The sequence below is a fragment of the Mobula hypostoma genome, chromosome 7, assembly GCF_963921235.1.
Source record: "Mobula hypostoma chromosome 7, sMobHyp1.1, whole genome shotgun sequence".
Taxonomy (NCBI): domain Eukaryota; kingdom Metazoa; phylum Chordata; class Chondrichthyes; order Myliobatiformes; family Myliobatidae; genus Mobula; species Mobula hypostoma.
The window spans coordinates 21,431,047-21,455,075 of NC_086103.1; the positions used below are offsets into that span (position 1 = coordinate 21,431,047).

Sequence of the window (24,029 nt, forward strand, 5' to 3'; positions counted from 1 at the left end):
GCCGATTTATAATTAGCAGATTTTCAACATCGCAAGATACAATTTCAGCTAACAATAGCGCAAGATATTTTTCTCCACAAAAGTTTTAAGGTCCATGATTCTTACTGGAGTATACTGTATATATTCCTCATTTGGGTATTCTTTTCCCGTCTATTGCCCCTCTATCATCTATAAAACAGCACTTTGCACCCCTTAAGCTTTTACTACCAATACAAATTTAGTCACAATGGCTGGTACAAAGGAGCCCTGGTAAACCAATACCATCCAGAAACATCAGTGTTACCAATGAGGACATCTCCAAGTGAGAGTACCTCAAGAAGGTGACAACCATCTTGAAGGGCCCTCATCATCCAATACATGCCCTCTTCTCATTACTACCACGGAGGAGGAGGTACTGAAACCTAAAGATCCACATTCAAAGTCTCAGGAACAGCTTCTTCCACTCTGCCATCAGGTTTCAGAAAGGTCTATGAACACTAACTGCCTTATTATTCTTCTGTTGCACAATTTATTTAAAATTTATACTCATTTTACCTTCTTTCACTGTATTGCTGCTGCAAAACAACAAATTTCATGACATGTCAGGGATAAAACCAATTTTAATACATAATCCCGCTTACTCCCAAGCAAATTAACTATCAAGAAAAAAAAGTGTAGTACACATTTAACTTCGCTCTGAGCCAGTTTGGTTTTATTATAAATAATTTTTGACTTGCGACATGGGTAGCATTAGCAAGGTTGTTTTATAACTACAGATCTTTTTCCAAAGGACAATAATGACATGCACTATTACAAAAACTTATCATTACTCACTTCTTTTTTGTCCTCCCTCTCTTGCCACGTAGGCTGCATGTCCTGTTTCAATGTCTCCTGGACAAGCTGTTCTGGTCGTGGCACGTAGTTCTTTGTGCTTAAAGCATCAAAAAGTTTGTCCACAAAACCAACAGTTTCTATCAAACAATTACAAATCAATGGTGAAAATGCAGCATAGAGAAATTAAATAATTTAACTCATAATTTAATTGCAATCTACACGTGAACATATTTTACACACAGAGGTCATACCTGCATGTACAGAACCTTTTGAACACACTATAATGATGGCGCTTATTTGACAATACTAGTAATGAATTAATGGTTCATTTTAATTATTGAGTCATATTAAACTAAGCAGTAGAATCCAACACCAAACTCTGAAAGTTTTGACTATTTTCCCCCAAATACCATTATACCCTGCTCTTTATCTTCCTCACAACCCATCATTCTTAGTGAGTTCACCACTACAGTACAATTAAAACACAGGGAAAATCATTTAACATTTGTGGCCTCTACTCCAGAACAAAAGTTACTTTTATCTTCATTAAGAGCTGCAGTATACAGACGATGCTGCCAAATGTGCACCCTCCAGCGAGCTCAAAACCTTTGATTTTGTCATTGAATGATACTGGAGAACTGGCCAAGTTAAACATCCAATAAACTGAGGCCCTTTACAAACCAGCCATACCATATACATAGCTCTCTACTCTAGACAGGGAAGTTCCGTGCCAAGATCCCAATCCACATGTAGCATTTCTCAGGATGTCAGAAAATAACCGTCAAAGAATAGACAGTGTTGACAAACCACATTTAAAGACAAAGACATGAAACCCAGCATAACGTTGCGGTCTAAAATGCAGCAGATTTCCTGCTCTTCTGGACATGCATCCTAACATACAGGAATGGACAATGTACAGTCAGTACCTTCAAAGCACTGGAATACCACGATGTATGTCAAGAATAAACAACATAAATACAGAGCAATCTAATCAATTCACATAACCCACTCCTTCAATCATTCTACACAGGATCCACAAACTATCTCAGAAATCAAAAAAAATACAAACAAAAACAAGTTGTCCACAGCAGGACTATAAAGAGGGAAGATATGCTCATAGTTCTTAAATCATCTATCAAGTTCAAAGTGATGACAGCTGGCAGGGTATATGTAGGGGGAGGGGGGAAACTTTTCTAAATAAACAAACGAGGTGTACTCTCGATCATTCCTGCAAAAGCAATAGGGAAGAACAAGTCAATTCAGACTTTCTAAAGGAAATTGGACAAACACAGGAAGAAAACTTGCAAAGCTACAGGAAATGCACAGGGTAATAGGAAATCAAACAAGATGCCTAACCAGGACTGACATGATGAGGGGTTTAGAAAAAAAAAGAGAAAAATTGCTTCTTTCTATGCTGTAACAATTCTATTACCACCAGACCAGTCAGACCGCTGCTCAGTGTCTCACCACTGACTGGACAGCATCTCCAATAGTGAAACACAACAATGAAAAGCAATCAAACTAGATTTTGTGCTGTTTTTTTTTGAATGATTTCACAAATTTTGCATTCAGAAGTTTCTATATTATTAAACAAAAAGGTATAGATCTGAAAGTGTAAATAAAATGGTTACAAAAACATTTTGACTTAAAGAGTGTAATTTCTGAACCAGAGCTGAATTCCAAATGAAGCATATTTCATCCATAACTTTGCCCAGTGTTGCTTCAAGATCACTAAAACATCACTCAATGACACATGCCACTGTCAACAATTGTGCTTCCTCCACACCTGCACTTTCTACCATGCTGAGTTCGTGAGCTATGCATGCACACCCAAAATATAAACCTTTCTATTGCATGAAATAAATTTGTGTGAAATTGGAAAGCTACAACAATCAAATCTCATATGTATTACATGACAAAACCAGGTAGGAACCAAGCTACTCAAAAAAGTAGCAAACTCAGAGACCAAATCATTACGTACACATTTAGACTGTAGTCAGTAACTATTCACCACTCCAACCAACACAATTTAAAAATCAAGCATTAGAAGCCATAATGTGCATACGAACAGTACTTGTCATTCAAGACTTACAGAATTGCTATATCTCAACCAAATAATAAAACATGTATATATTAAAGTTAGAAATTTAACAAGTACTGATATTAAAATTCACACATCACATTAGTCAAGTATTTTCAAATATCTTTAGTATGTGCCTAAATATGATTTTCTGAATTTTTAACAGAAAAGGTACAATTAAATACAATAATAGGTGATGAAATGATAAAACCTACATAATTTCTATTGGCTAACTAAAAGCCTCTATACTGTTCATAACAGTAAATGTGTATCCGAAGAAAATATGACAATAAAATGGCTAGAATTAATTCTAACCGAGTTAATAACCAGATCCTAATAATTATGGAAAAGTTACTTGTATTTAAGATATTATGCATAAATGGCTGAAACTTAAGGGGAAAAAAAAGGAAGTTCTAATTTTGTTGAATGTCAATGTGAAACTGGGCCATATGTATTAAAAGAATCATAATTTTTAAATTGTACCATAAATTAAATTGGATTATCTCAATCAAATAAACTTTGGGGGACAGCAATTTATCTCAGTGTGATTTTGTTTAGGTGTTCACACTATTTAGCTGCCACTGGAAAAAGTAACTATGGCTTTCAGATAAAGGTGAATCAAAAATGCAAGTTTCTTAATCATCACAAACTCAAACATGCACTCTCTTAAGATTTAGATCATTTGGTTACAGTTGCATCTTATCTTTTTAGATTAAATTAGATTAGATTCAACTTTATTGTCATTGTGCCGAATACAGATACAAAGCCAATGAAATGCATTTAGCATCTGACCAGAAATGCAAAGAATAGTGTTAATATATATATATATATATATATATATATATATATATATATACATACATATACACACACACACACACACACACACACACACACACACACAACTTGAATCAAAAACATGGGTAAACTGAAATCATTCCCTTTAAATTAAAAATAAATTTAAGAAATAATCAGGAAACAAAACATAAAATTTTACCTTTTTGCAGAAAGACGTCCAGTTGATCAACGCACAAAGCCTTTAGTTCTTTTTCTGGCTTGTCTTTCTTAACTAAAGCCACAACATATTTTGCTAAAGCTGAAGGATCAGCATCACAACTGGAAAAAAAAAGATTTTTTTTAAAAAATCATTCAATTTACTGTCACAAAAAAGACATCTGAAGAACACAACCCTTCATAAGGACTTCATGCATTTTCACTTAAGTGATAAGTACGATATGTAGATCTTTGCTTTCAAAGAGAATTTTTTTAAAAACACAATATTTTTATACAATCAATAATATAATCTTTTCAACTTTATCCACAGAAATATCTGTCGATCAGCATAAAGGTGTAGGCCTTGTTCTTTCTTCTGCTGGCCTAAGACAGCCTTACCATTCAATAGAATCATCACGGACACTTTCTTCCACAACTCCTATGTCCCTCGATTCCCTATACATCTAAAAGAAACATCAGTCTCCCACACGTACCTCCCACTTGAAGAAATTTCTCATCTTTGTCCTGAATGGTCCATTCATTTTAAATCTGACAGAATTCTAGACATACCAGGCAGCAAAAATAGCAACTCCTCACCTCCCCTTCTGACAATTAGACATATGGTTCTATTAATTCAGCTCTCAACCTTCTAAACTCAGGAGAGTTCAGACCTGGTTTGTTTAATCTCTCCTCACATGACAAATCTCCCCTCCAGGGAATCATTCTACTAAACCAACACAGCATCTCACTGTAGCAAGTATAGCTTTCATATGACTAGGAGACCAAATCCTTTTAAAATAACCCAATAATGATTTACAAAGCTCTACAAAATTGGAGAAAGCTGACTCCTTACAACAAAAGTCCAACATTATTATTTTCCCTTCCAATTGTTGAACTAAAAAGTCAAGTCTGTTTCACTTCCCACAGATACTGCTGACCTGCTGAGTATTTTCAATATTTTATGGGTTGGTTTTGAATTTCCCACATCTGAATTCTGGTTTTGATTTTGTTTATTTTTTAGTGATGCTTATGGCAAGTACTGCCCCACTTCTAGGCCTCAATTAACATTTCCTTAGACTTTTGGGTGTGTGTAAGAAAAGGTAACAACAAATTAAATTTTTCCCCTCTTGTTTGGGTACAAGCTATAAAAGATTAGTGCAATATATACAGTATACACTATCTATCTAATCAGTACACAGTAATCTTCCACAAAGACCATGTCACTTGATTTAGCTTTGTGAACATAAATATCACAAATACTACAGCTAAATGAACAGACCACAAGTTGGTTATTTTGTGACACTTTTTTCAAGTACAGGTGTCCCCCGCTTTTCGAACGTTCGCTTTACAAAACCTCACTGGTACGAAAGACCTACATTAGTACCCTGTTTTCGCTTTCAGAACGTGTTTTCACTGTTACGAAGAAAGGCAGCAACACGATAAGATAAAAGGCAGCGCGCACCCCGAGCAGCTGCTCACCCCCGGATTCAGAACGGTATTGCTTAAACATGTTGCATTGAGCAGCTGTTTGCAAGATGAGTTCTAAGGTGTCAGAAAAGCTTGAAAGAGCTCGTAAGGGTGTTACACTTAGCGTAAAACTAGACATAATTAAGCGTTTCCATCGTGGTGAACGAAGCAAGGACAAAGTGAGTTTGGCTTGTGGAAGCTGGCGAAGATGATGTTGAAGAGGTTTTGGCATCCCATGACCAAGAACTGATAGATGAACAGCTGATGCAATTGGAAGAGGAAAGGATAACAATCGAAACCGAATGCAGAAAGTGAAGCAACTGCGTGAGATTTTCGCTGCAACGATAAAGTACGACTTTAATGTTGAAAGGGTACATAGGTTTAGGGGATATTTGGAGGATGTTTTGAGTCCTTACAAAGAACTGTGTGATAGAAAAATGCTCGAGGCTCAGCAGTCAAGCAAGCCTTCCACATCAGCCACAGCAGACGACGAACCTCAACCTTCGACATCGAGGAGGGCAGTCATAGAAGAAGATGAGCTGCCTGCCCTGATCGACGATGAGATGACACCCCCGTGTCCCACCACCCCAACCCCCGGGCCCCGGACAGATACTGTACCAATTCGCAGAGAATGCAGGGGTAGCCGGGAGGCACACCGCACATCTTTAAGAAAAAAGTCGAAATAAACATGCTAATTAATTAGGTGCCGCCTAGCACGTAATTGTCGGCCCAGATCAGTGCCGATGCAATGGAGATCTGTGCAGGAAAACGTTGTAGAGAAGTATTTCTACTTTATATAGGCTGTGTATTTATCATATCATTCCTGCTTTTACTATATGTTACTGTTATTTTAGGTTTTATGTGTTATTTGTCATGATTTGGTAGGTTATTTTTGGGTCTGCAAACGCTCACAAAATTTTCCCATATAAATAAATGGTAATTGCTTCTTGGCTTTACGACATATCCGCTTACAAACCGTTTCATAGGAATGCACTACCTTCGGATGGCGGGGGAAACCTGTATTTAATACAATTGCAAAGATTCCTATCTGGGGTACAAAGGATTTTGCTGCAATTACCTGGATAAACTATAATTACAACACTACTCACAGGAGACCAGGCAAATATCCAGGCAAAGCAGCTCTTCTACTAACCAATTGCCTTCAATAAATTCCTTCTGGTATCTACTAAAAACCTGGAAGCAGCTCACAATGGCCTCTTTGACATTACTCCTCCCCAAAACTTGATCTTTTTATCTCAAAACCATGAAGTACTTGGCTATAATTTGCGCACAGACTATAATTGTTCCAGAAGGCACCTCATCACCAAAGTGGGCAGGAGGGTAGGTAGTCCATGTGGCAGAACAATCCTACTGCCATTTAAGGTGGACTTCTGTGAACCCTCCACAGATGGACCTGAAGTTAACAAAGCCATCTGAATTCTCCTTCACTTTTGAACAGTCATTGGCCAAGGAGTCTCCGGAATCAGTGCTGATGCTCCATTTTCCTAAGAAGTCTTTGAAAACTTCCTGGAATCTTTTCCTCTGTCAACCTGGCATTCTCTTCCCACGATACAGTTCAGAATAGAATGTCTCCTTATATGGTGTTGAGCATACTAAGAACAGGGTGTGTCCATCAGGCCCAAAACCAAGTTGAAAAATGTTTGGGATACTAAATTGAGATAGAACACTGATTTGATCACCTTTTCAGTGAATTTGGAGGAATTAGTGTCAGCAGTATCCTTCTCAAGTAGAAGAGTTCTCGGAAGTATATGACAAGGGAGAGTTCATCACTTTTTGTTGACTAAATGTCTTGCACTAGGTTTGAGATGCCAACCTATGAATGCCCAACACAGGATACAGGAAGCAATCCATGTTTTCCAAGGTCTCATGAACCATTATTGTTGGAGGACAGACTACAACAAAGCCAATCATAGTGCAGACAGGGTCAAGCAATGCCATATCATTGTTCCAACAACTTTTTCTTCTCTTCAAAGCCACACTTTAGCTCCATTGGAGTGCAGATGATCCACAAAATTCAGAATTATTCAACCATCCAAACATTCAATGAAATTTGTGAGGGGATGGGCCTTAACTCAACATCAGCATGAAAAGGCCCTTCACCAATCTGCCTTTATAGCACTGCCTCTTATCACTATACCTTATCTTTAAAGGTATAGACAAAGCAGATGGCAACAAAATCAACTTTAAAGAGGTTTGTGGTCCAATATGCTTGTCTGATGCACACTTGAGTTAATTAACTCTTAAATTCAACGTTCAAATTTATTATTAATGTATACCATGAACAACCTTGAGATTCATTTTCTTGCAGGCACTCACAAACAAAGAAACACAATAGAATCCACGAAAAAACACACACAATAAAAAGTGAAAAACATCCAATGTGCAAGAGGACCAATTGTGCAGAGTTTAAAAAAGGTAAACAAAAAAAAATACAAAGAATGTGAGCTACAAAGTCAGTCAGACCTGCGGTGAGTGAACCCCATTCAGGAGCCCAATGGCTACAAGGCAATAACTGCTCCCAAAACTGGCAGTATGGGACCCAACACTCCTGCACATCCTGCCCGATGGTAGTAGTGAGAAGAGGGAGATGGGCCAAACTAAGGGCAGACAATGCAGAATACCAGTTAGTACTCTGCTCTCAGGCCTTAACGCTTTAATCTAGCTCAACAAATTAATTGGCACAGAGCAACAAGGCTGAGCACGGGTTCGTTTTCCGCTCTCGGGCCTCAACACAGCATCCGGCCCCAGCAACTACTGTACCTGCGTTCTCAAGAGTCAAGTTTTCCAAATCCTACAGGAAATTGTAAATTCGCTGTTTGTTTAGATGGTTCAAAACTACATTTCTTAAAATATTACAGTCTGTAGACGGCAGTGATCGCAGTTCAGAAATACATCTAGTAGTATGCTGTATGTTACTAGGGCCAACTTGCCAGAAGGATAAAACTTTTAAAATCTTACCCACCATCCAGTATACGACCTCTTCTCATTACTACCATCAATGAAGAGGTATAGAAACCCAAGTACTCACACTCAACATTTTAGGGACAGCTTCTTCCCCTCAACTACCAGACTTCTGAACAGTCCAACAACACTACCTCACTACTTTCTCCTCCTTCTGCACTATAAATATCCTTATTGTAACTTGGGGCATTTTTTTTAAATGTATTGCACTGAACAGCTGCCACAAAACAACAAATTTCACAACATACAATACTGTGGAAAAGTCTTAGGCACATATATATTCCTCGGGTTCCTAAGTTTTTTTGCACAGTACTATATTTGTCAGTGTGGGGCAGAGAGAAGGCTTATAAACCTGGTGGGAGCAAAGGATGTTGGAAATGGTGAGGGTGGAGCAACATGGAAGGAGTGTGGGATAGGTAGCAGAGAAGTGCCAGGGACAGGCACACCCAGCCCTGGGATACCAAGCAAGGTCATTTGGTTTGTTGACCATTACAGAATGTTTCCCTGGTCCCTTCCCACTCTCTGGTCCACAATAGAGACCCATATCGGAATCAGGATTATCATCATTCACATATGTCATGAAATTTTATTTTATGGCAGCAGTATAGTACAATACATAAAATTATTACAGTACTGTGCAGAAGTCTTAGGCACCTGAGCTACATGTCCAAGACTTTTGCACAGTACTGTATGTGATAATAATATTCTGATCAGCATGCATGAATCACGCATTGAAATATCACACATTGTTGTTATTAAATATTTCCAAAGTGCTCACACTTGTATCAGATGAACTGAAGTACCAATAAAACACGTACAAAGTAAACCAACTCAGTTACAAATTCGTATAGAGGAAATAATTAAAATAGATAACTAATGAAATTACTCAAAACCAGCTTAAAAAGTTAAACATTTTAAACCAGCATCAAACATTTCAACAAAATTAAAAGATATGAATACAGCTTAAGAGAGCCATATTTCTTCACGCAAACTGCCTTTCATCCACATTTCAATATTTTTAATCTTAGAATTCAAGATATTACTGTATTTAGAAACAATATGTATGTTCCACCAAAATCTGGGGTAACATACATACTGTTTTTAAATACATTATCTTGTATATTACAGTATACAGAACAGAAATATATATAATTATTCACTATAATACCAAATTCAGATGTGGTGTGATCTTAAAAGCACTGCAAAAAAAAAATCCACTTGACAAAGCAGACTACAATAGCATTAGGCCTTTGCCCCTCTGCTCACTGGCCCCCCCCCCCACTTGTTTTAAAATCTTTTAATCTGAAGAAGCTTACATAGGAACATACAGGGACTGAGTTACAAGAAGTTGGACAGGTTAGGTCATTTTCCTTGGAGCACAGAAACCTGAGGGGTGATCTTATAGTGGCATATCAATAGGCTTAGATAGAGTGAATACACCCTTTTCCCAGGGTTAGGGATACCAAGAACTAAGTTTAAGGTGTGACAGGAAAGATAGAAACCTGAGGAGCAAATGTTTTTTTAATATAAGTATACACAAGAGAATGGAGGCGGAATGAAGTGAAGATGGCGCTAAACGACGACTCCTTTGCTTGCATCTTCGGAAACAGCTCTATTTCCGTCTTTAATGTCTTTATTTTTCCTTTTCAGGGTTCTTTTGAAGACCCTGACCTGGAGTTACACGCTGACTTCAGTTCTGTGTGGGAATGGGACCTGTTCTCAGGGTTTCAAGACTGGCCGCTGTTTGGCACGCCAATGATTCGGCCCGAGAGTCCAGCTCGGATTTGGAAGCCTAAGACCTCAGGGCTCTGGAGACGGACAGATCGAGGGTCTGTGTCATGGCAGGAGACCCATGTGTTGTCCGGGGAGTCGGAAAATCTACTGCTGTGTGTCTGAAGACCCGAGATTTTTGAGATCTTCAGGCACAGAGCTTGAAAAAAAGCAATGTAATGGACTTTTATCCATCATAAACCAGCGAGTTGTTTGTTATGTCTCCTTGCTTGCTGGGAAAATGGAGACACCTCCTTCTCCATTATTAAGGAGAGAGAGAGAGAACCTGTGGTATGTCGAATGCCGGGTGAAACACGAAGTCTTTGGGGTAACTGCAAGTTTGTGTCTTTGCTATTGCTTTGCTCACGCTGAGTGCTTGGTGGTGGTGCTCATGCTTGCTTTTGTTCTGCCCGTGGGGGTGAGGGGTGATTGTTGCTCGCTGCTGCTTACAAGCGGAAGGGAGGGGAGCTGGGGGGGGGGTACTTTGGGGTTCTTACTTTTAACTGTCGTTCATCCTTTGGGGCACTTCTCTCTTTTTGTGGATATTTGCGAAGTAAAAGCATTTCAGGATGCATATTGTATACATTTCTCTGACATTAAATTGGACCTTTGAATGTACATGGAATGAGTTGCCAGATGTAACAATTGAAGCAGGTACAACATTGTACAAAAGACAGTTGGATAGGTACATGGACAGGAAAGGTTTAGAAGGATGTGGGTCAAACCCAAGCAAATGAAAGGAGATTAAATGGGCATTTGGTCAGCATGAAGCAGTTGGGCCAAAGGCTATTTCCATGATGTTTAATTCTGCAGATCAATGACATACTTTTAAAAGTTGTAGTGGAGGCACAAGAGACTGTAGATTCTGGAACCTGAAGCAACAAGCAATCTGCTGGAGGACCACGGCAGGCCAAGCAATATCTGTGGGATGCAAGGAATGGTATCCATTTCAGGTGGAAACCCTGCATCAAAATTCTGATGCAGGGTTTCAACACAAAAGAGGTGGTGGCATCTATGTTAATATTTTGAGCCAGTGATATTTCATCATCTCCTATTCATATATCATGATAGGTCATTAAACTCAAACATTTACTCTGTCTCTCTCTCTTTCTAGAGGACTTCCTGACCCATTACTTCCAACATTTCCTGTTTAACTTTATATTTCTAGCATCAACAATTTTTTTGTATTTCAGCTTATATCATTTTTATTTGGTCAAACTTCATTTCCACATTCAGTGCACAAATTTTCCAACTGCAGAAGCTGACGGTTGATATTCTATCTCATCATAAAACCATAAACATGTTACAATTTATATTAAATTATATCCACTTATTATAGAAGACCTTTCTGGTGTAGAGGAAATGGGAATTCAAGAATCACTGGCAAAAACACATTTTATCCTTTAATAATGTTATGGATGCTACACAATATTGTTTTCATTGAATTATATTTTCATTATTTATTTTTTGATCTTCGCTTACATTGGAATGTTCATTGAAATATCTACAAATTGATCTTCACAAGTCGGAATGGTTACATCTGAGAGATTTTCTTCTTTGAGGGGTATTAATAAATTACATGAATTTCTAAAAGTTTTCTTTGAAGAGACGGTGGTGATAGAGTTAAATTATTGAACAAGTAACAGAGAAGCTACTCAAAAATATAATTTTAAATTCTACCACAGCCAATAATGATATGGAAGTTGAAAGAACCCACACCAATTCTCATTGTGGGATTCAGTAGTGGAAAGACTGAGCAGATTAAAAGCTAATCTAATTTAATTTCATTCATCAGCAAAAAGTTGTCATCACTGCTCTCAACTGATCATTTACTCATCAGGAACTTACAAGACTTCACCCAGCCTGTTAGAACCACTTGGGTCCCGACCTCAAAACAGCCTGGTCCAGATATGGACCATAGAGCTTAATTGCAATGCAGAGATGACAGAGATTGCTTTAATATCAACACAGCGTTTAACCAAATATACCATGAAGTAGTCTGAGAAAACAGAATTGTTGGTAAAATTGTTGGTCACTGTTGGGAAAAACATTCCCATGTTTGGAGTTGGACGTGCATAAAAGGAAGATGGTTGTAGCTGCTGGAAATTAATTACCTCAGCCTCATAAATCAATTCCTAATGGCTATGTCCTACTCCCAATTATCTTCAGCTGCTTCATCAATAATCTTCCTAATGTCAGAAACACAAGAAAAAACATTCATTGATGACTACACACCACTCAATTTCATTTGCATCTCCTTGGTAACTGAAGCAGTCCAGGGCTGTCTCCAAATAAGTCAGAAAGAATTCCAGTCTGGGCAAGTAACCTTTACAAAACGAAAGTGTAAAGCAGTGACCATCACCAAAAAGTCAATCAAACAACCTACCCTTGATGTTCAATGGAATTACTACATATTGACTCCCCTCATCTACAACAACACTGATCTGGAATTCAAATTGCACAACCCTGCAAATACAGCAGTTACAAATTGGAGACTGGGTACACTGTAACACATCTCACAACACAGAGTCTTCATACCATCAACAAGGCACAAGTGCTGAAAGGTTGCTACTCCAACAGCACTTAAAAAAACTCCACAGTATTCAGGAGAACACAGCCGATTTAATTGGTCCCCACCTACAGCCCTAAATATTCCTATTCCAGTACTAGTACTGAAGTAGAAAAGCAACAACTCCAAGGAGACACTGCCCTCTGCAGGTTCCTCTCCATCCTACATTAGAGAGATACAGCATTGAAACAGACCGTTTGGCCCACCAAGTATCATCCACCTATTTGACTAATCCTACATTATCCCATTTTATTCTCAACATTCTCCTCAACTCTCCACAGATTGTCAATCACCTACACACTAGAGGCAATTTACAGCAGCCAAATAACCTGGTAACCTGCATACTTTTGGGAAGTGGGAGGAAACCATTATACAGAGGTCCCCCACTTTTCCAACGTTCGCTTGATGAAACCTCACTGTTACGAAAGACCTACATTAGTTACCTCTTTTCGCTAACAGAAGGTGTTTTCACTGTTACGAATAAAGTCAGCACGCCAAAAAAATCAGCGTGTGCCCCGAGCAGCCACTCTCTCCCAGATTCGGAACGGCATTCTAGCTGGCATTGCTTAAAGACGTGTCTGTGAGCAGCCGTCTGCAAGATGAGTTCTAAGGTACTGTATCGGAAAACCCTGAAAAAGCTCGTAAGGGTGTTACACTTAGCGTAAAACTAGACATAATTGAGCGTTTCGATCGCGGTGAACGAAGTAAGGACAAAGTGAGTTTGACTTGTGAAAGTTGACAAAGATGATGTTGAAGAGGTTTTGGCATCTCATGACCAAGAACTGATAGATGAAGAGCTGATGCAATTGGAAGAGGAAAGGATAACAATCAAAACCGAATGCAGTAGCAAACGGACCGAAGGGAACTGAACGTGAAACAACTGCGCGAAATTTTCGCTGCAATGATTGCAGAAAAGTATGACTTTAATTTCGAAACGGTACGTTGGTTTAGGGCATATTTGCAAGATGGTTTGCGTCCTTACAAAGAACTGTATGATAGAAAAATGCACGAGGCTAAGCAGTCAAGCAAGCCTTCCACATCAGCCACAGCAGACGACGAACCTCGACATTGAGGCGGGCAGAGATAAAAGAAGATGACCTGCCTGCCCTCATGGAAACAGACGACACCCCAGCGTCCCACCACCCCAACGCCCGGGCTGCGGAGAGATACCGATCCACGGAGAATGCAGCGGCAGCCGGGATGCACCCAGCACATCTTTAAGAAAAAAAGCCAAAATAAACAAGCTAATTAATTACGTGCCACCTGGTATGTAAATGTCGGCCGACACCTAATTAATTAGCTTGTTTGTTTCTGCTTTTTTTCTTAAAGATGTGCTGTATGCGTCCCGACTACTGCTGGACCCCTGCATGCTTCGCGGATCAGTATCAGTTCGCTGCCCGGAAGTCAGGGGCCACTGCACCACCCCAACCTCTGACGACTCAGCCTAACACACCATCATTGTGCTTGGTGTCTTCCCGATTCCCGTGATACTACACTGCACATTATTTCTACTTTATATTGGCTGTGTATTTTTACGTGTTGTTTAGTTTGATTTGGCAACTTCATAGCTTAAAGATTACTGGAGAGCACTTGCCTGAGATTTTCACTACGGAGAACAGTGATTGTGGAGAAGTATTTCTACTTTATATAGGTGTGTATTCATCATATCATTCCTGCTTTTACGATATGTTACTGTTATTTTAGGTTTTATGTATTATTTGGCATGAGTTGGTAGGTTATTTTTGGGTCAGCGAACACTCACAAATTTTTCCCATATAAATTAATGGTAATTGCTTCTTCACTTTATGACATTCCAGCTTACGAACCGTTTCATAGGAACGCTCTACCTTCAGATGGCGGGGGAAACCTGTATCCAGAAACCCAAATAGATAGAGGGTGAACATGTAAACTGCAGGCAGACAGCACGCTGACCGAACCTGGGTCTCTGGTGCCACAAAACAGCAGCTCTCTTCATGCACCACTATCTTATTGGCTGGCTCAGCTATTTGCAAAAAAAAAGGGGGGGGGAAACATCCTCGCATGCCGACCTGGAATTCCCTACAGTACTGAGGAAGTACCTACACTGCAAGGACTGCAATAGATTAAACTCAACATCATCTTCAAGGGCCACTGGAATGAGCAATAAATGCCAGTGTCGGCAGTGTACCCAAATCCCCGAAAAATCTGAAGCCCGGCATGGGCACCTTTAATGATAGCAGCTTATTTTAATTAAATTCCAGACTCATTTTTTTTAAGAAACCAGGATTACAAATTATTTCCATTGTGACAGTAGTGAACGAAAGAGTTGACCAATATAGTGGAGGTCCACGTAGTAGAACAGTATGTGGAAGCATCTCCACATGTAATACATTAAAAGTGAAAATTATATCATAAAATATAGTGTGATCTATAACACAAGTCTTTTTGGAAGACTGACCTCCCATCCAACTTGTCATTTTTTCCCTTAGCATTGAGGAATCAAATCAAGAATTAGAAACTCAGTTAACAAAGGCACACAAGAACACCTTTGATAAAGTTCTTAAAGAATGGCTGCTGTACAAGCTTAAAGCAAGAGGGCCCATTCCTTTGGGAAAAACCAATAGGTGTCTCTCTAAAAGACAAAATGTGCTAAAAATTTTGCAAAACTTGTAGTTACTTTCCTTTAGAGTGAAAAAAATACCATAGCTAAACTGCAATCAAACTAAAGAGAAAGGATCACACTGTGCCTAATAGTTTCAGAAAGTATCATGATAGACCAATGAAACATTTTGGAGCTCAAAAGACAGATTCAGATTCCATGGCACAGATGATTCAAGAGGATGAAGCCAAATCCGTTAGCATTGTGCATCTGTCAACTAAAAACAAAGGTAAAATGTTAAACCTACACTTTCCAAAAACTTGAAACAGAATTCATCCTGCCACAAAATACACAAGATAGAGATTAGCAGCACTGGCTTAAACTAGCTGCACAAATCCTCAACCTGAGAAACTACGAAGTCCAATTATATTTACTTCTGAAAATCAAAAAGATGTTGTAATCCTGAAACAACAACAAAATGCTGGAGACACTCGATAGATCTTTGGAAAGAAAACTAGATGAAGGATCTCAGACCTGAACTGTTAACTCTGTTTCTCTTAAACATATTTTGCCTGCCCTGCTGTGGGGGAACTTCTGGTAAGACTGTGCTAGTAACCAATGGAACATCTTGCAGACAGCTTACAAAACTACCGGATATTCTTCTTCTAAACATATTTCTTTTTCCTATTCGGAACTATGATCGATTACAGCCTGCAATTTTCCCCTTTTAAGAATGTATTTATGAGCCAACTGAACGATTTGGCACCTCTGCAATCTCTTGGGGGATTCGGCGTAGATAAGATTCTGTGTCAATTCCTAATGGCGGAACACAAACCCTTGGTCGGCTCTGTTACTCTGCGCCAATAAAGCATCGAGTAGGATTAAAATTATTAAGGATGAGAGCAGAAAACGAACAGGTCTTCAGCGTAGTCTGTCTGCATTTGACTGATCTGTCTTGCTGCTGTTGACAGGCGGAAGGAGCAGGAGTCTTCGGTCCCATGTCACTGGATTGTGGAGCAGCTGTTGCCTGCGACCACTGGGCTTTTGGATGGGCTTGCCTCAGCATCCAACACGCTCTGCAGTTGTGGACTCGCTTCAAGGACTCTGCAATTCATGTTCTTGTGTTTGTTTACTCTTTTTTGTACTATTTGCTTGATTTGATTGGCGCACTTCAGCATGAACTAACAATGTAGCTGTGGCCATTGGCGTAGCTCTGAGGACTCACTTTTGGGGGCTCTGTAATGTTATTAGTTTATTTTTTTATTATTTGCATGATTTTGAACATAGAAATCTACAGCACATTACAGGCTCTTTGGCCCAAAATATTGTGCCGACCATGTAACCTACTCTACAAACAACCCAGAATTACCCCACTGCATAGCCCTCTATTTTTCTAAGCCCTATGCATCTGAGTCTCTTAAAAGACCCCATTGTATCCACCTCCACCACTGTCACCAGCAGTGCATTCCACATACCAACCACTCTCTGTTCTGTTCTTTTCTTTCCCCCCCCCCGCCTCATACATGGGCTGTTTGATGGTCTTTTTGTGTGGGGGTTTTCTTTGAACAGGTTCTATTGTGTTTCATGGTTTTGTGGCTGCCTGCAAAAAGATGAATCTCAAGATTGTATATTTATTAAAAAGTACTTTGAACTTCAAATATTCCCAACATTTTGCAACTTTTTGTTTCCCTATTTGCAATCCTATGAATACAGATGTACTTTCCTCAAATAGTTTCCTGCAATTCCCATTTTTGTAGCAATAATTTCTTTCCACCAACAGAATAATAAAATGTAATAAATGCAATACTAAAACAAACTTCATTCAAACCAATTATGAAATAAATTGTTATTAAGATGAAATATGATTAAATTCTTTTAAAATTAAAGCATAGCCTTGAAATAGTTCATTAAAATCTCATCTACTTAGTATACAGTAACTTCACAAAAATAATCTTCACCTAATTTAGTTCAGAAAGATTTCAAAGACCAAAGCATGACCAATAGACACAGTCCAGATGGAAAAGATTATTTGATACAGTAATTATTTGCTACACTTCTAAGTTTTGTATATCAATGTCCTAATTAAGATATTATTCTTGGCTGGTTTTACATTTCACAAGGGAGGGAAGAGGAAAGAAGCCCATTGACATTTGTGGATATCTTTCCGATACTATGCCAGATTTTAAGTTCAAAGACAAGCTCTCTTGTATATCTCCAGGTACACACTGCACTTGCATACACATTTACAAAGCCCTTCAGAACAAGTACAAGGATCTTCAGTTTTCAAAGTATATAACCATTTTACTTTTTATTTCTTCACGTCAGTACCTCAGACTAAAAGGCTCTCAATCGCTGGATGTATAAAAATTAGAATCTCTGCCAGATATACTGAAGTGTCATAGAAAAGCATGAACTTTGTGAGAAATACACATGTTAATTTGCTGACTGTAACAATTATACAAATCCTTAAACTCATAAGTGCAAAATACAGTCAGTGGCCACTTTATTAGGTACAGATTAAAACCTGCTGTGATCGCCTGCTGCTGTAGGACCTGTTGTAAGTTCAGAGATGTTCTTCCGCACACCACCATTGTAGAGCCATAGAGAAGTACAGCACAGAAACATACCCATTAGCCCATCTGGTCCATGCCAAAACCATTGAAACTGCCTTCTCCCAACAATCTGCACCTGGACAACAGCCCTCCATATCCACGTACCTATCCAAAGTTCTGTTAAAAGTTGAAATCGGGCTCACATACACCACTAATGCTGTCAGCTCATTCCACATTCTCACAATCCTCGAAGTGAAGAAGGACCCTCATGTTCCCCTTAAACTTTTCACCTTTCACCCTTAACCCATGACATCTGATTATAGTCCCACCCAAGCTCAGTGGGAAAAGCCTGCTTGCATTTATCCTATCTATACCCCTCAACTTTGTATACCTCTATCAAATCTCCAATCTCCTACATTCTAACCTATTCAATCTTTCCTTACAACTCATGTTCTCAAGATCCAGCAACATCCTTGTAAATTTTCTCCGTACTCTTCCAACCTTGTTTTCATCTTTCCTGTAGGTAGGTGACCAAAACTGCACACAATACTTCAAATTAGGTCTCACCAACATCTTGTACTTCAATATCTCATCTTCTATACTCAATACACTAATTTATGAAGGCCAATGTGCCAAAAGCTTTCTTTATGTGTCCATCTACCTGTGACACCAATTTCAATGAATTATATACCTGCATTACCAGATCCCTTTGTTCTATCACACTCCTCAGTGCCCTACCATTCACTCTGTACAACCTACCCTAGCTGGTCCAACTGAAATGCAAAATCTCGCACTTGCCACTTTTCAGCTGATATAGATCCCTCCACAAGGCATGATAGCCTTCCTCCACTACACCTCCAACCTTGGCGGCATCTGCAAATTTGCTGATCCAGTTAACCACATTATACTTTATTGTTGCCAAACAATTGGTACTAAAACGTACAATCATCACAGCGATATTTGATTCTGCGCTTCAACACTCGCTGTATTACAAATATTAAATATTAAAGATATTTAAAATAGTTAAAATTAGTAAATATTAAAAATTTAAATTATAAATCATAAATAGAAAATAGAAAAATGGGAAGTAAGATAGTGCAAAAAAAACCAAGGTCCGGATATTTGGAGGGTACGGCCCAGATCTTGGTCAAGATCCCTTCAGCAGTCTTATCACAGTTGGAAAGAAGCTGTTCCCAAATCTGGCCGTACAAGTCTTCAAGCTCCTGAGCTTTCCCCCGGAGGGAAGAGGGACGAAAAGTCTGTTGGCTGGGTGGGTCGTGTCCTTGATTATCCTGGCAGCACTGTTCCGACAGCGTGCGGTGTAAAGTGAGTCCACGGACGGAAGATTGATTTGTGTGATGTGCTGCACCGAGTTAACGATCTTCTGCAGCTTCTTCCGGTCTTGGACAGGACAACTTCCATACCAGGTTGTGATGCAGCCTAGAAGTATGCGTTCTACGGTGCATCTATAAAAATTAGTGAGGGTTTTAGGGGACAAGCCAAATTTCTTTAGCTTTCTCAGGAAGTAAAGGCACTGGTGGGCCTTCTTGGCAGTGAACTCTGCTTGGTTGGACCAAGTCAGGTCATTTGTGATATTGACCCCGAGGAACTTAAAGTTTTTGACCTGTTCCACTTGAGTACCACCGATGTAAATTGGGTTGTGTGGTCCGCTACTCTTTCTGAAGTCAACAACCAATTCCTTCGTCTTCCTGACGTTGAGGGATAGGTTATTGTCTTCACACCATGCCACCAGGTTCTTAATTTTCTCTGTACTCAAACTCATCATTACCCGAGATACGGCCTACAATTGTTGTGTCATCAGCAAACTTATATATTGAGTTTGATGGAAACTTGGCTACACAATCATGGGTGTACAGTGGGTATAGCAGGGGGCTGAGTACACAGCCTTGTGGGGCACCGGTGCTCAGAGTGATTGTAGAGGACAGGTTGTCCACTATTTTTACAGCCTGGGACCTGTAGGTCTAGATCACTGATATTGATGACAAATAACAAAGACCCAGCACTGATCACTGCAGTATACCACTAGTCACAGGCCTCCAGTCAGAGAAGCAAACCTCTACTACCACTCTCTGGCTTCTCCCACAAAGCCATGGTCTAATTCAATTCACTACCTCATCCTGAATGCTGAGCAACTGAACCTTCTCTGTCAGCCTCCCAAGCGGGACCTTGCCAAGTGCCTTTCTACAGTCCATGTAGACAACATCCACTTTCCAGGTAACCTCCTTGGTAAACTCTGTCAAATTGGTTAGACATGGCCTACCAGACACGAATCCATGCTGACTATCCTTAATTAGTCCATGTAGTCTATCCAAATACTCATACATCAGGCAGGTCCCTTAGAATACCTTCCACTAACTTTCCCACAACTGAGATCAGACTCACCAGCCTACAATTTCCTGGTTTCTGTTTACAGCCGTTTTTTTAAATAGTGAAACAGCATTGGCTATCCTCCAATCATCTGGTTCCTCTCCTGTTGCCGAGTATTGTTTAAAGTACCTCTTCTAGCGCCCCGGCAATTTCAACACTTGCCTCCAGTAGGATCCGAGCGAACACCATGTCAGGCCCTGGGGATTTATCCACCCTGATTTGCCTCAAGGTAGCAAACACCTCCTCCTCTGTAATCTGTATAGGGTCTATGAAGTTGATGCTGCTTTGCCTCACTTCTATAAACCCTGTATCAGTCTCCAGAGTAAATACAGATGCAAAGAATGCATTCCACCTGTTTTGGCTCCACACAGGGATTATCATTCTGGTCTTCCTGAGGACTAATTTTATCCCTAGCAATCCTTTTGCTCTTAGCATATCTGTAGAATCCATTAGGATTCTCCTTCACCTTCATGCTAGAACAATTTCGTGCCTTCTTTTAGCCTTCCTGATTACTTTCTTAAGTGTTCTCTTGCATTTCTTATACTCCATAAGCAGCTCATTTGTTCCTACTTGCCTATGCACCTCTTTTTTTCCCTCTTAACCAGGGCCTCAATAACTCCAGAAAACCAAGGTTCCCTACACTTGCCATCTTTATCTTTCGTTCCGACAGGCATATACAAGCTTTGTACTCTTAAAATTTCATTTTTGAAGGCCTCCCACTTTCAAAGTACACCTTTGCCAGAAAGCATGTTGCCTTCCTGTCAGCTTGAACTAGTATGGCCATTCTTCCCTGACCTATTTCATTCAGAAGGCATTTTCACACTCAGAATTGCTGCTCACTGGAATTTTTTTTTTGTTTTTCGTGCCATTCTCTGTAAATTCTAGGGACTGTTGTGTGTGAAAATCCCAGGAGATCAGCAGTTTCAGAGATATACAAACAAATCAGCTCTTGTGGAACTAACAATCATCTGATGGTCAAAGTCACTTAGATCACATTCCTTCCCCATTCTGATGTTTGTCTGCCCTCACTCCATCCTCCTGCCACCACACCAGGAAAAGGGTTCGTGTCCTCACCTACCAACCCACTAGCCTCCACACCCCGCACATAATTCTCTGTAACTTCCACACTAACGGGATTCCACCACCGAGCACATCTTTCCCTCCACCCATTTTTCACAGGGATCCCTCCCTACTCAACTCCCTTATCCACTCACCCCTCCCCATCGATCTCCCTCCTGATACTTATCCTTGCAAGTGGAACAAGTGCCACATATGTCCCTATACCCCCTCCCCTCACTACCATTCAGGGCCCCAAACAGTCCTTCCATGTGAGGTGACACTTTCACCAATCAACTTTCCAGCTCATTACTTCACCCCCTTCCCCTCCTGGATTCACTTATCACCTTGTACTTCTTCCTCCCCTCCCCCCACATTCCTACATTAACTTCTCACATTTATTCCCACCCGCAGTCCTGATGAGGGGTCTTGGCCCAAAATGTCGACTGTTTACTCTTTTCCATAGATGCTGCCTGGTCTGATGAGTTCCTCTAGCATTTTGTGTGTGTGTTGCTCTTGACCAGGTCTCCATGCTTTGAGTCAATTGACATTGCGTTGCTGCCACATGATTGGCTGATCAGATATTTGCATTAACAAGCGGATGTACTGGTGTACCTAATAAAGTGGCCAGAGGGTAGAGCAGAATTCCAATGAAACAGATATTCTAGATTCTCAATATAAGTGGGTGCCACAAAATTTTTAAAATTGTCCAGCCAGCAATAATTACAATGTCAGCTCTGCCACATACTACTTATGGAGGATAAAGCCACAGTTTAATCCACATTAACAAGAAAATGTAATAACTTTCCAGCCAACAGAATAACTTACAAGCTTTGAAGAACCCAAGCCAGAAACAGCATCACTGTACACTGTTCTCTCCACCTCCCATACGCACACAAAAGAACCTATTGAACTTTCCATTGCATTGTTAATTAAGGTGCAGAATCAATAGTTTAATTTACTAAAAAGATTTCATTTGTTTTTTTATACCTTCTGATCTTATGAATTATGTACCATTTGCCTCCAAATACAGAAACAAGCAAGATTTAGGAGGCAAGGTACAAAGTGCAAACTGGAATGATTAGTCTTCCCATTCTCCATATGAACATTAAAAGTGCTTTGCTTCCATTTTAATGACTGAGCCTTAAACCATAATATACTACATTCAAACGGAACAACTTTTGCCGTCAGGACAGTTTGGCACAGCCTGCTTCAATGAGCTGCTTGCATTTGCTACTCTCCAAAGTGTGCAGAGATGCAGGTCAAAACAGCAAATTAAAAAACATTCTTTTAGAACTTCCCCCCCCCCCCACCCTCCAACTCCACTTAGGCAATGAAGGGCAATTTTTGTTGCCTATACTGGCCACCTTTTATATTAAAACTTAAACCCCAAAAGTGAACCCTGATCAACACGATCCCATACATCTATGACAGCTGGGTAAGCCACATACCCCCCCCCCCGCCCCTTCTCATACATTGGCAAATACAACTGAACATTGTTACTATTAAATCAATTAATAAAAATGTGAAAATAATTTAAATAAACAATTCTACACATCAAATGATCGAATACATGTCTGCAACTTGCCCATTTCCTCTCCACTGAGCTGAATGGAGTCACTGAACAAGTAGGCAAAATTCCAAACAAAACTGTACAAAATTGCACTGCAATTGGAATGACAGAAACAAGATGCTGTTTAGAAATTTATTTTCTAATTTATACTTTAGACCTGGTCCTTGCTGCAAAACAAAAATTGCATCACTGCTTATAAAAACATTCTGTACCTAGTCCTTCAGAGCCTTCTTCTGTTCTTCACTTTTTACAAGAGCTGAACTTGACCTCCTCGCAGAAAATTTCACTGAGCGAGCAAGATTTTTAGTTCATAGTTCCTTCCTTAAACACAAGATAAAAGTTCATTCTTGAACTACTCTTTCTTCTGTATACGCTGAACAAAATATTCAAGCTTAAATCGTCAACGCCTCAAGCACTTTGTAACATTAAGCCTGCAATCAGCTACTAGCACCATCCCCCCACCTCAGTTTTATCATCGTCACAAATGCAAGATTATTTTGATATTTTTTATAGACATCCTTATTAGAACTTATATTAATGCATTCATTTCTATTTGCTATCTAGAGTAACAACCATATAAGTAATTTTTTTGCATATACAGCGTCCATCCTCATTAACTGCTCAGGGAGATTAGTACCTTGCAGTCATGGATTTAAAATGGTTACCAGGAGAACTAATGGTAACATGATTTTTTCCCTAAAAAGCAAGAAACCGCTATAATCTGAAGTCCTCCACCCAAGAGGACAATGAAATTCCATAAATTCAAAAATCACTAGCATCTTTTACTCATTTCAGCCGATATCATTTTTGGCCAGGCAAACATCTATTTCCCATGCCTGAATTCCTGTAAAGGTGCTGAGATAATTTTGAATTGCCTCATTTTGTAGAGATACAAAATGATTTGCCCAGTACTTCAAGGCAATTAAGTGTCAATATTCAATGCGGAATGGAAATTGCATAGAAATTTGGGCTACACAAACAATAGTAGATTTTGTTCTCTGAAATACATCATTAAGTAAGTTTTTGACAACAGTTTAGCCACTTCATGGAAATTCTTTACAAGTTCAGTGCTTTCATTTATATATTTGTTGTTTTGTATTGGGGTTGGGGTAAAATATTGGCAGAGTCAGGCAACTGGCTAACAGAAAACAAAGATAATAGGTCATTTTCAGCTTGTCAATCAGTAACCAGTGAGATTCTAGAAGGAT

The 24,029-nt window shown here is 39.5% G+C and overlaps 1 protein-coding gene across 3 annotated transcripts in view; it reads right to left on the minus strand.

Moving 5' to 3' along the window:
- The window catches only part of rbm27 (RNA binding motif protein 27), a 127,598-nt gene that overhangs the window by 96,019 nt on the left and 7,550 nt on the right, over positions 1–24,029 (minus strand). For 2 of the 3 annotated variants that reach the window (XM_063053129.1, XM_063053128.1), the window contains exons 2-3: positions 3,891–4,009; positions 814–950 (exon numbers count right to left, since the gene is read on the minus strand). In XM_063053129.1, coding sequence (XP_062909199.1) covers positions 814–950; positions 3,891–4,009 — 256 coding nt within the window. Of the gene's footprint in view, positions 1–813; positions 951–3,890; positions 4,010–23,033; positions 23,209–24,029 lie in introns of those variants that run through there. The other variant, XM_063053130.1, reaches the window with a different exon arrangement.